Source organism: Phoenix dactylifera, chromosome 7 (assembly GCF_009389715.1).
Source record: "Phoenix dactylifera cultivar Barhee BC4 chromosome 7, palm_55x_up_171113_PBpolish2nd_filt_p, whole genome shotgun sequence".
In the NCBI taxonomy this organism is placed as follows: domain Eukaryota; kingdom Viridiplantae; phylum Streptophyta; class Magnoliopsida; order Arecales; family Arecaceae; genus Phoenix; species Phoenix dactylifera.
Genome location: NC_052398.1, coordinates 8,742,224 through 8,756,069, shown reverse-complemented (window position 1 = coordinate 8,756,069; position 13,846 = coordinate 8,742,224). Strand labels below are relative to the sequence as shown.

At 38.5% G+C, this 13,846-nt stretch overlaps 1 protein-coding gene across 2 annotated transcripts; it reads right to left on the bottom strand.

Annotated features, from left to right (window-relative positions):
• Window positions 1–6,403: 6,403 nt before the first annotated feature.
• LOC103711367 (ADP,ATP carrier protein 1, mitochondrial-like) lies at window positions 6,404–12,636 on the bottom strand. Of its 2 annotated transcripts, none has more exons than XM_026806332.2 (4): window positions 12,489–12,636; window positions 8,922–9,447; window positions 7,647–8,018; window positions 6,404–7,170 (listed from the first exon to the last, which is right to left on the bottom strand). In XM_026806332.2, the coding sequence occupies exons 2-4, from the start codon at window positions 9,426–9,428 to the stop codon at window positions 6,874–6,876; spliced, it is 1,176 nt and encodes a 391-aa protein (XP_026662133.1). In that variant the 5' UTR covers window positions 9,429–9,447; window positions 12,489–12,636; the 3' UTR covers window positions 6,404–6,873. The 2 variants fall into 2 exon arrangements, with proteins under 2 accessions (XP_026662133.1, XP_038984134.1); XM_039128206.1 differs by having other exon boundaries at window positions 12,443–12,620.
• Window positions 12,637–13,846: the final 1,210 nt, after the last annotated feature.

The following is a 13,846-nucleotide window of genomic DNA, read 5'->3' as shown; positions in this document are numbered from 1 at the left end:
AATATGGTTTTATTTTTTCTTTAACTTTCAATGGCGACGTCTGAGGTTCAAATTCTATTTTCCAATCAGCCCTTCCCTTATCCGGACTTCGGCGTTTAAACTGATTTTTGAATATAATGGAATAAAATACAAGAGACTAGACTTTACTAACTTGTCTTCTCGGCAGTCTCGCTAATTTATTTATTTTTTTTTTCGTCTAACTTGCTAATTTGGTGGTGGCTTTCAATAATAATAAAAAAAATTTGCTGGCTTGCAGCATATAATGATGAACTAATTCATATTATATTATAACATATACTGTTTAAATAAAGCTTAGCTGCCGATATCAAATTCGGGCTGCTTGGCCCTGCTTTTTTTGTCCGACCTGCTGTTTTTGGAGGATAATTTACGGGAAAAGAAAAACCTTTCTTGCTGTTCATTAATTCATATACTTAATCTTGATTGCTTCCAAATTAACCCGAAAGAAGCTGTGTCTGTGTATGAAACCTAGATTTTATAAAAATATATAAAAATCTCCCAACTTTCTTAGTTTCACATATGATGGTATATATGATCTGCATACAAAACTCTCCCACAACTCATAACCATGTTACCCCCCCCCCCCCCCCCCCCCCAAAAAAAAAAGACCCCTGTAACCAGAGGAACCACCAGACCGAACAAATCCTCTTTCTTTTCCCATAACCTTCATAAAATCAATTTCAACATCAAATCTGAAATATACGACATACATAGATACATACATACATACTATATATATATATATATAGTATATATTTCTGAGAAGGAGAAGACGAAGTCAAGAAGAAATCCTACACATAGATGCGGTAGCGCATGCTGTCGCGCATCATGAGGTGGTTCATCTCGTCGGCCCTTGGACGCCGGCCGGACGTCCAGCCCGGCTCCTCCTCCTCCTCGGCCTGGCACACTAGGCACGAGGCCACCGCCAGCGACGGCGCCCGCGCCACCGCCACCAGCGCCGCCAGCCCGCCCCCCCACCCTGCAGGCCCCTGCCCCGGCCGCGCCCCCTCCTCGCCTGCGCTAGCGAGCACCCCCTCGTCCGCCACCCGCGCGCTCCTCTTCCTCGGCCACCCCAGCCTTCGCACGGCTGACAGTATCCGCCACATCTCTCCCGAACCGCAAAGATCTTTAGCTCTCTCTCTCTCTCGCTCGCTCGCTCGCTCATGGAGGAGGACATATAATGGCATGATGGGGGACGGGCACTAGCTTGAAACTTTTTCCTACATGTGGGACTGTGTGGCAACTTGCAACGAGAGGCTACTTTTGTGGGGTCTTCTTGAGAGCGCATACAAAGGATACGCTTTGCATCAAGAAACGTGCACAGTATCCAAAATATGAAAAGATGAGGTGGTGTGACGTTTGTATTTTGATTAATTGCTTCTTGATCCTAATTTGGCAGGTTTCAAGATGATCATGGCCGTTTGATGTGGGGAGTTTGGAATAGAGGAACTAGATCGCTGAGGGGTTGGGTCTGATTGCTTTATTTGGTGCCTGGAATGCTTAATATTTTTGAAATTATGGTGAGAACCGAAGGAGTGGGAGAGGAAATAGCCAGCTCCTGTTTTATTCTTCCATTGTTTAGAAGTGCTCGTTACAGTTGGTATAAGATGGTTATTATGATATTAGCAACTGCAACTGCCAAGTCCCACGATTGTCAATTTCAGAAGCAGAAAAGTGATGTTAATTTTATGTCTGACTTGGATTTGATGTGCACAGAGAAATCGATTTTTATTGAAAATATGCTGTCCAAGGTTGGTGGAGATTTCTTCTTTTTTTTTTTTTTTTTTTTTTGACACGAGGAAGCTCGTTGGCAATTTTAATTTTTCGAGTTTCAAATGCAGGTCAACCAGGATATGATTTTCTAAAAAATTGTCTAAACCTAGATGAAGTGGACGGTGGTTGTATCTTTCATGCAAAAGAAGAATTCGCCTTTCTTCCTACGTTGAATCACACAATGGTCGCTTTAAAATCTATACAAGTGGATGAATGAGGAAATTCGGAGTGTTTTGAGATCTACGCATGACTCGATTCGATGGCTGACGTCGTGAAAGAAGATCAATTATTCTTTCGTGTGAAAGATACAATCCGAACCCAAATGAACTAAAGAAAAAGTGCTTTTGCTGTAATTGCCATATTTGGAGGGTTTTTTCAATATTATCCCGCCCCATGGTTACTTCACTAGCAAATGCGTTTAAAGGTTTTTTTTTTTGGAGAAATAAGCAGTCTGTAAATAGCATTGCTCAAATTAGGTTGACACAAATCCTCTTTTGAGAAATCCATCCATGTAGATAAGGCGTGGTTGGAAAACTCTTACTAGGTTGTATGAGTAAGCTATCAGTTCAATAAAAAGACAATATGAATAAGCTAGAAGTTCTTTTTTTTTTTCTTTATGTTGTTGGAAAATGAATAATGCTACAGCCAGTTTTTGGACACCCAGAATATGCATGCATAGGAGGATTTTATATGCTAGTGGGAATTAATGTGCCATACATGGGGGTTGTTCAATGTGCACACAACCAGCACCCCAAAGCATTGTCCTTTGAAAAAAGTTGGTTGCTTTAGAATTCCTTGAGAATGATTGATGGAAAAAGATTGCCAAACTGTCATCTTGAGCTTCTTATGGGCATCCATTGTTTACCTTCCTTTTAAGAAATTTTCTTTTCCTTTTGGTTCCATCTCTAAATTATATGTATCTAGAGATAAATTATTGACTTGCACCTTGTTAATTTTCTCTTTTGCTATTGATGCTTCATTGGGAACAATTCTCCTTATAATGACTCCATCATTTAATTAATAGGCATGCACCCAAGAACACGCTTGCTTTGTAGATTATCTTTGCAATTTTTCCACATCAATTTTTTAGTTTTTACGAAACGATGGGATATTCCTTAGAGTCACAATAGATTGGGCAGCGGGTTTAATCCAAGTTTTTTAAAAACATCGGCCACTAGTTAATCTTTCACTAATCTTTCTCTCATCATTGCTTTAGATTATTGATGCATGTCTAAATTTGTGTGAAATATACTAAATTGCAGTTCCGGTAGCCATCATCTCAAACAGTATGAATACTGCATTAGATAACTGGGCCACAGAGCTCATCTACAAAAGTAAAAGGTCAAATAATAAAATACTCGAGTCGAAGCTATCTTGCAATGAGAACCTATGCTGTAGATGTGGCTGAGTGAAGCTCCAACTTTGACAAGTGATTGAGCGTATGATTGAAGATGCAGTGCACTTGAGTCATATTGGAGCCCTGAATGACCATATGGACTTTCCAATAGAATTCTTGAGAGTCAAGTCGTATCGCGCACTAACCAAGTGAGAGTAGAAAAATTAATGTTTTTGAAGAATGATTGAATGCACTTCACTTGACGAGGATGCTGGCCCCACCAACGAGTTCTTAGTGGAAGGCGTTTTGGATGAAACGCGCTACGCGGAGCTTAAAAGGTCGATCGTTCTCTAGGATTTTTCTAGCAAAGTTCTGCCTACTTCAAGGATAAGAAGAGAGGAGTCTCTTTTTGAAATAATTCACAGAATTGGAATTTTACAGAGGAGATCAGTATGGCTAGTCTATGGAGATGGCAAACACATTGAGAAATGAGTTGTTTCAAGGTCAAGACTTTCTAAACTGGATCTAGATCAATGTCTTAACCTAGAGGTTAATTTTGGATCCTAGATAGAGACTTGGTGATCCAATAACTTAAAGCATTGGCATGCTTTAATTTCCCAAGAAATCTATCCCAGACGGGTGTATCTTTCGCACAAAAAAAAAGATTCTCTTTCTTTCATGATGTCAACTGTTAAATCGCGCAATGACCTTTTGAAATATGTGCCAGGTGCGATCTAACAGTCGATACTGCAAAAAAAAGATCAATCATTTTTGGCACGAAAGATGCAACTCGAAACATAGACGGTGGATTTTGAGATTTGGAAGCAGTTGTGTAACACATTCTAAAGCTACCATTAATAGCCTAATAGGGGATGTCACTTCTGATGTATATGGCACGCAAGCCTGAAGTGGAAAGAAAATGATAACTTAAACTGCATCTTTTGCGCATAAGTCTATGATTTTATTTTTAAAACTTGGTGGGAGAATCACCATCAAGGATCAAGTCTAAAATATCTTTATAGCGAAAGTCCTGAAGAGAATGAGAACTGGCAGAAGTAACTCATTGGCAGTGCCAACTTGATCTGACTAGGAAAATTAGCTCAAAATATTGGTTTGATATGTGAACTTGAAGATTTGCTCATTATGATGAAATTCTCCCATGTCTGACCTGTTGAGCAAATCTTACTTTAGACACTAAGCGAAGACCCAGATAAAGGATTATGCTCATTTTAGTCATGCAAATTGTTTTTAGGTTATTTGTAGAAGTACTTCTGTTGCTACAAAATAACCAATCTTTTAACCTGTATGTGATATTAATAAATTTCTTCTCTTTGGTTAACTTTCTGTATTGGTCTTTTTATGAGTTTAATTTTTTGTCTTTGTTCATGAAAGGTTCCATGGATTTTGCTGAAAAGATCACTGTAGATGCGTTTATCGGTCAAGTATCTGCACTCCTTTGGAACGAAAAACAAGTGTAGGTTGACCTCCTTATCTGAACTCCTTAGTGGAGCTGCTTTTGTGCAGTTGCTATTGTGTAGATTGACCTCCTTATCTGAACTCCGTACCTGCATGAGGGTCATTCTTTCAGGGACGAGTGGATGATGCAACTTTTAGTGCAAGAAAAGACGAGAAGCTAACAGCTGAAACACAGATTTATGGCTTAACCTAATATATGAAAGAACAGCTTAATATAACTACATGCCTCGTTTATATCTGGTGAAGGTGATGCTGGAAACCTCGTTATTCATAATTTGGAACAGAAAGCAAGAGGAGAGAAGCTAATGGACTGCCGCTAAAGTTTGCTGGCATTGGAGAATTCTCCACCTTTGATGCCCACATTGGGTAAGGAAACTTTCATATTCTTGACTACAAGAATATTACGTTCTGATTTACTGCTAAATTTGATCTACAAGCTCTGAACTACATCTACGTGTGCAGGTGCTTTTGTTTTCAGGATCGAATAAACCCGACAGTAACTCAAATTTGCCCGCAAAGGAGTGAGAGTCCAGGAATCTGCAACGAGATCTCTGGATCGTATTGGCCAAATTAGAGCAGATTTTAATGTATAGATTTTTCCCTATTGGTTAAGGAATAGATGGGGTTTCACTTCATCCTAGTTTTAAGTTTCTTATGCAATTTATTTGGAATCCAAAGCTTCAATTATGCCACATTTCTCTTGCATTCGGTGATGTCTATTAAGTCCTGACATACAGAAACAAGGAGAAATAGTCGATGGGTTATGATCGAGTTAGGAAGGAGATTCATCTGAAAGTAGTGAATATACAATTATAGTTAGGTATACAAACTGTATATTGTACAAATCTATACGTTGAGTGCACATCTATTACAAAGAAATTGAGCAAAAGCTTTCATTATCAGTTGAAAATACATGAAATGGATTTTTAAGGAAATGTATTTTTAAGGAACCTGTATCACACTTTAGATTGAACATCTGTACTTAGAGCCTACGCAACCTCAATAATACTGAGTCAAGATTGCTGCTTTGTCGGATCACCATCAGTTACAACAGGTTTTCTACAATTTAAGTTCTGTTCTCAGCAGCAAACTGAATTTTGCTGGTGAACTCATCAACAGTCATGGTTCCAATCTCACCGCCAATTAAACGAATTGGTTAATGACGTAGCCAGGAGATATAAAAGTAAAGAGCCATCAATAGTCATAAAGAAAAAAAGCAATCAGGTGATACTGGCAATAGTTGTTAAATATGACATCTGTTTTCGTCTCAACTCAAAAGAGCCTTAACCGATATACTTACGAAGAACGTCAAGTTGTGTTTCAACATTGCATCTTTCATGTGTGGGTCTGGCTTCTCAAGTATATAAACACATCTGAAAGGACAAACTGCTTTTAACCGACTAGACTTGAATTTAGGCATGAGTTACTTTAATAATAACCAAAATGACTTGGCATAAACTGCTACATCGAACAAAAACAGGATATAAATCTGGTAAATCAGAAAGCATCTCATTGCTTCCCAGAGCTTCTGCAAAGTGATTGGACCAAACTTGACAGCCCGAGTCGCTAAAAAAATTCATTGCTCTCAGAAATATAACTCGAATGCCTCTAACAGAGCAAAGAATAAGAGTAGGCAGCACAAAGAACCATCATCCAGAAGGCCTAACTGAATCACAACCATGCTCACAAAACTTAAATGGGCATGCAATTCTACAGCGGCGTCCAGCCTTCCGTCTGTACCAGGAAGACTTGATCCACCATACATAACTCACAAAACCAGTAGGTGAGAATTTCCCCGTATATGATAAAATAAATCTGGAAGATTTCATTATTGTAAGATGACTTAACATAGGCTAAATGTACTTCAAGATTCATCCAGATGACAATGTCACGGTACCATGTCTAAATACTGAAAAACATGTGCGAACTTATAACTCATGACATCCCAAAAGAACAGCTGGGGATTAATGTCACACTCTTGAAAAGAAAAAAAGAACTTCCTAATGTTGTTCCATTGGAAGGTACATAGACTAGGGGGCAATGTCGCCGAAAAGGTCATCTCAACTAATGCAAGGTGCCTACCAACTACTGCAATTATAGAAGGTTTTGGAGAACAATGCTCCTCCAAAAAAATTGTTGGGATAATTTCCCTCAACAAAACTTATTAAAACTTCAAATTTAACTGGCTGGATGCCTGCAGACTCGAATAAAGAAGACCAAGTTTAGTTTTCATCACCATCTACGGAAAGAAGACTCATTCTATACCCTCGTTAAGCACCACCAGAGCCAAACTTTTTCCCGAGGACAATCAGCTGCAACTTGTCATAGCCAGCAAGAACACCAGCACCTGCAATGGCACGAAGAATATTTGCACCAGCACCCTTGAACAGGGACTTTGCCCCCTCATTCTTCAGGATCTGAGAGAAACAATCAAGAGAGCTCTTGTACTTAACCGCTTCTCCAGAGGTCATCATCATTCTTCTGCGAACGGTATCAATAGGATATGATGCAAGTCCAGCACCATTTGTGATTAACCAACCCAGTGCAAAGCTGGCGAAAAAGCTATCCTGCAATCATTTCAGCAGAGAATATGCTACTTCTTAGCACCCATGAGTGTGTAACTAATACACAGCAACAGTAATAATAAGACAAATATTGCACCAAGAGAATCTCAGTTTATGTAGGATATATACATCCTTGATTCAAATTATTCAAAATACAGCATGATTTCATAAGCAGTCCATTCTTTAGATATGCTATTAACACATAGACCACAGAATAAAATTTGAATTCTAATTCTGTAAGAAACCATCAAAAGCTGCAATTTATTTTCTTGATGTGCTGTCATGACCTTATTTTGAAGGAACAATGCCAAGCCCATACAGAGATTAAAAAGTTATTCGCACCCCATCTGTCCTCATTAGTAAGCATTACTTTGGTGAAAGTTGACATCTTTATGATGACAAGCAAATCACATATATCAAACATGAAAAATCTACAGCAGTGTCAATTAAATTAAATAAATAAAAGAAAAATGATGTACCTGAAGTTTTCCAGTAAGGACTACTGGCTTCAAAGAATCATACATTCCAAAGTAAAGACCGCGATAGACTATGATTCCAACACATGAAATGTTAAATCCACGGTAAAGGCCAGCAAGGCCATCTGATGCCAAAGTCTTCCGATAGACATCGATAAGACCATTAAATTGTCTTCCCCCTCCCTTCTTTGCTGCTTTAGCATCATTTGCCAGACGGGTACGGGCATAGTCAAGAGAGTACACAAACAGTAGAGAAGAAGCACCAGCAGCACCACCTGAAGCAAGGTTACCCGCAAACCATTTCCAGTATCCATCTCTGTCTTTCTTAAAATTGAACATCCTCTTAAAGTAATCTTTAAATGCAAAGTTCAGAGCCTGGCAAATTGTACAGTTGATGCTAATTAGAATAAAAGAGACACAAAACAGGTTGATACAAAATGTTATTGCTATTTTAAAATAAGAAAAGATCAAATTCCAAAAATTCCAAGTTTACAAGAGTACAAATTGATATGTGATCTGGTTCGTCTTCCTGTGCATGTAAGATGGTTGTTTTTCCTATTAAAATAGCATCAGTAATATGATAGTAATCTAAAACAAGATGAGAAGGATCACATTATTATTTTTTATGAAATTTAAACCTTTGACACCAATTTTGGCCTCAGTTTTAAATCTAAAAACTATAATGGCATGCACACCCTATCTGCTCAGTTATCTGGTCTGGAAAAGGGGGAGAAACCACCAAAAAAAACTCAGCAAACTATGAATTCATGCATAGTAACTATACTGTTTATTATGTGAAAAACTTGTGGAAATGTCAACAGGCCAGACCAATCAATAGGTTTACACCTATTCCCAACTAATGCATCACCACAACATACAGGATAGGGCTGGGCTATGTTTTTGTAAATCGTCACACCAATAAGCAGGCTTGTGGAAAATGACCAGGCCATAAGTGAACCTACTCTTCAACTGATAGACAAGCTAGACAGGCCATGGAAAATTTCTGACAATAGAGGGTAAAGATGAATTGCCATTTAGCCAACAATTTCCATGCCAAGCCTGGCAAGTCTAACCAGCATTGACCATGAACCTGGACTGAAAGCTCCAATTCCTTAAGAAGCATGAAGAGAAGAGATCAAAGATATAATTTTAATGTTAATATTCTTCAGTTTAGTATTTCAATTATGAGCTACAAACAATTGAGGCTCAAAAGATACATTTCCCTACAAAACATCTACTAATAAAGTCATAAAGATGGAGCTGCACACCAAAACTCACCTGAGTTGGAAAATAACGAATAACATTTGCTGTATTTCCTCTCCATAAAGAGACAAGACCTTCATCTCTGATTGTTCGACCAAAGCAGTCTCCAATTCCTTTATAAGGTTCAGAGAGACGACCAGTCTTGATCATCTCATCCTGGTTCTGGATAAGTAATTTCACACGTTCAATAGGAGCAGCAGCAGTTTTTGATACTGCAGCTGAAACACCACCCATAAGGAAATCAATAGCAAAGCCGGTAAAACCTTTTTCTGAAGGTGCATGGGCAAAAACAGGTGAAACAGGTGTCAACACAGGGTGATCATAGCTAGCACTGGAAACCTGCATCAGAGGATTCTGCAAGCCCCCGTTTACATAATTCCCTGTTGTGTATGACCTCTTGTACAAAGAGGGCATATAAGAGGTGCAGTCACGAGCCTGCATATCTTGGGAAAAGCTGGATCTAAGATGGAACTGCCCAGCAACCTTCTGGATGACAGTTGGATGGTTAACCTGATCTGCCATGGCTTGCTACCAAAAGAACCTACAAGCAACAAGCAGTAATTATGGTCACGATAGCATTCTAAAAACCTTCAAACATTTCATTTTCAAGGAATATTTTCTCTAGACTGATATAACAAAGAGCAGGCAACATCAGCAACTGTAATAAAAAAGAATAAGGGAAGTACACATTCTTTAGCATGCCCATAAGAACATAACATGTAGATAAAGAATAAAAAGCAAAATATTGCATACAAAACGTTCAGAATGAATAAAAATGTCCTCCTAGGAACCAAATCAAAGTATAGAAAGTTCACTAAAATCATGAATGTTATCAAAAGTATCTACAATACACATTCATTTTTCAAAAAAAAAAATGAAAGAACACTGAGTGCATAAAGACACAAGGTATTGATATATAATAGTTATTCTTTAAAAGTTCATTATACACAGACACATTTATCAATGCAATTCAAAAACTTAGGTGTTCCTCGAGAAGCATACATATGCATATTCTTGCAACTCACATTTTCAAGTCAATACTCATTTATGCATAGAGCATATTATTACATGCAACAAGCACTTTAATCATATCCCCCTACATTGATGGACACTCGCTTACACTCGAAATAGTGAATCCTTTAAAGATTTTAACAGAGAAAATAAAATCCACCATAAACTGCCTAAATATTATACAGAGCAAGGATCCAAGGTTAAATACTGATTCCATGCCTTCGCTTTGAACATTGACAGAGGCAAATATAAAATAATAATATCTCACTATAACATAGAAGGAAGTTATAGGCACCACATAAAAACAATATGTAGAAGTTTCAAACAAACCAATATAATTCACAACTCTCATAAATTGTATATCAGTATCAAGGTTCACAATCTCAGTATTGGACCCTATAACAGCACCATGCTGATATAGTGTTAGCATGCCTGATATGGGGATTGGCTTGGGGCACCGAGACTTGGTATGCCGCCCATATCAAGTCTTGGTTTGACACTGCCACAATACGATGCGCTCAGTACGGGATGGTACGTATTGGTACAGTCAACCTTGATCAGGATAGTAACTTGTTTTGTAAATAATGTCTCATGGCAGCTATGTTCTTTAGACTTTCTAAGTGGAGACTGGGGGAATCAAGTGATTCAAAAATAGCCCTATCACCCTTAAAATGATTGCAAGCTTCTTTGCTATTAATTTATTAAAGCCCTTAAAAGAGCATAGTGAAAAGTAAAAAATATTAAAATATGCCCAGGTGGTCATATATGTATTACAATTTTCAAAGAAACGAAAACGAAAATCTATGACACTCCAATATCAAATACTATTAGTGTAATATCACCATCATATGACCAATTTTTAATAACTAATGACAAAAGGAGGAGGTACATCAGTATAGCTTAACACCTTTTCAAAACAAGAGCACCAAGAAAAGGGAGGAAAAAAGTGATAGAAAAATGAATAAAATTGAGAATGTAATGTAAAAAAGATCAATTAGCTAAACAAAGTAAACACAAAACTCCATAATTTGTAACTAAGGCAACCTAGACCACTAAAATTTATTGCAACAGCACCACCAACAACAACCACCTATATCGGACACTCATATTACACAGGCATCTAACAGATAGCATAAAACCAAATATAATAATGATTTTATCCTACTTGCTGGACGAGTGATTATTCTTCTTACATTAATTAAGTTGCCAACCACTTGGAACCTATGTGGGTTGCTTGTATTCCATTTAAATGAAACCAAATTTGCTAGTTCGCATACTCCTTGAAAATGCAGTGGAGAAATTGCCATCTTATGGGAACTCAAATCAGGAAGACAATTTTCTTTTGTTGCAAGTTTTTTTAACTCTGTTGGAGATGTGGGGAAACTATTATGTAAAGAATAAAATACTTTAACCAGTAATAAAGAGCTGATAACACAACAAACTTCCATTGGCACAGATTAGTGATATGTATAACCTCCAAATAAAATAAGTGCATAAAAAAATCGAAAATAAATTTGAATTGTAGCCAACAATCATACGGTACATATTCATCTAGAATGATTAGTAAATCCAGACTTCCGTAATTCAGGTAAATCACTGAAAACAAACCCAAAACGTGGGGGAAAGGAGGAACTTTCCAATGCTAATCAATAAAACTAAAAATTAAAGGGACTAACAAATATATCTACGATATTACCATCCACCACACCCCGGGGGAAAAACAACTAAAGTTTTCTTGATGCCAATAGTAAGCAGATAGACTGACAAGATACGCCATCTCAAAAGGAAAAAAAACAGAGAGAAAAAATTAAAAAATAGCACTTTAGATAGTATAATTCTTGAAGCCTTTTCGTTGCAGAATGATTGGGGATTCTCCAAACTACGTAGGAAAAAGGAAACGAAATATCATACAATCTTCTCATGCTTTCGAAGGCTCGATCCAAAACGAAAGGAAAAAAGAAAAGAAAGAAAGAGCGAATCTACAAAAACCAATCTACATTCACAAAAGATAATAAAAGATCGATCACATGCTTTAAGAAAAGGACAATACAAGATCAGATAAAACACAACCCGTAAACAAATAGATCCATCAAAAAAAAATCCAAATGCCTTCATCTTATCCAGATCTCCATTGAAATCAGATCTACAAACGAAAAAGACAAGAAAAAAAAAGATTCAAATGCGAACCAACCTTCTTCGATCTGAATCAAAGATCAAAATTTCTTATCGCAGTCCGAAAAGAAAGAAAAAAGAAGACAAGAAACAGACCTCCAAAGAGAAAAGGCGATACCTATCCGCATCGATTGCTTAAATAAAGGAGATGAACCGTTATTCAGCCGCGAAAATCGGCAGATTAGACAAGAAAAAACAATATTTTTTAAGAAAATAGACGTGAGACGAAAAAAAGCCGATCGATCTGAGAGATCGAAGATCTCCAGAGCCACCGAAAAAAAAAAAACTTTGAAATATAAACACGTAGAATTAGAGCGTGAGGGAGGTTTTGGGAATGGGAATGGAGAGCTTACCCTTTTTTTTTTTGGTAAAAAATAGGAGGGGAGGGGGAGGGCTTACCCTTCGGAAGCGAAGGGTGGGAGCGTTAGGCCACTGAGGCGTCTCTCTCCCTCTGAGCGCTCTCCGCCTCTCGCTGAAAAGCAGGAGAAGCAGGAGGTGGGGAGCGAACGAGGCAGAAGAGACGAATGGGGGAGAGGCCTTCGCGGGCAGCTAGGCCTTTTATTTCCACTGGTTTGACCCCATTTAGGAAAGGTCCCGATTTCGCTCACATCGTCCGCATAATTGTTTTACACGATATCTGACATCCGCCGTCTACGATTTCATGTCGTTCGACGAGAACCGCAAGAGTGAGGTGGCCGTGTAGAAATATTTATGTTGCTTTGCGTTTAGGGGTAATAACGACGTCATGAGATGTTTTTTGATTCGCTGCGAAAGCTTAGGAACGATTTCCGGGAATGAGATTTTTTCTTACGTTTGGCCGCTGGGACGGCTCGCTCGAGTGTTTTCGGGAATACCAATTGGCGAGTTCAATTGAAATATCGGAGGAAAATATAGGAAGATTGCCGAAGAGGTACCGCGGGTGAAACGGATCGGGATTGTATCTTTCGCGCCTGAGAAAGATTCAAGCGAATTTATTACGATCCACTGCTCACTTCTAGATCTTTACGGATGAATAAATAATACAGTCTTAGATAGGGCAGGAGATCCCTTGCAAGAGTCGTGATGGACTTCTCTGTCACGTGACTGAGATCATTGCCATTGCCCGGACATCTTCACAGGAATTAGCTGGGGATATCTGAGGTTCCCATTTCACTATTACAATATCTCGAGTGACTTTTGTTTCTTGGGAACCTCCACTCTTTGGTCATCTTAAGATGAATTTTTACAGCAGTGCTTCGGCAGGAGAAGATAAAGGAGAGATTGGGTTTGTGATTCGGGATCATGCTTCCAGACTAGTCGCGGCAAGCAGGCGATGCACCGATGATATAACGACCATAAGAGTCGAGCTCAGGATAGCATGGAAGGAGTCACCTATGCGAGGAGAATCCTAGGAACAGACAACCTCATCATGGAGGGAGACTTCTTTACGGTGACCGAGTGGATTCGGGATGTCGGGCGCCAAAAAGATGGCCACCATATTCTTAAAGACATTCAGAGGTTCGTGATGGGTTGTCGTTCTATTCAAGTTGCTCATATATTTTGAAAGACAAACAGAGCTGCAGACTGGGTCGCCTCCTTTGCTGCTCACCATTCGAAAGAGATTATTTGGACTGAGCCCAACCCTGTTCCCTCACCTTTATGTAGCCTTCTTTCTATTGATGCTGAGAGTAGTATTCATGCTAGACTGACATGAGCTACCATTGTAAAAAAAAAGAAGAAGGAGAAGAAGATAGTTTTTAAATCTAACTCTATCATTC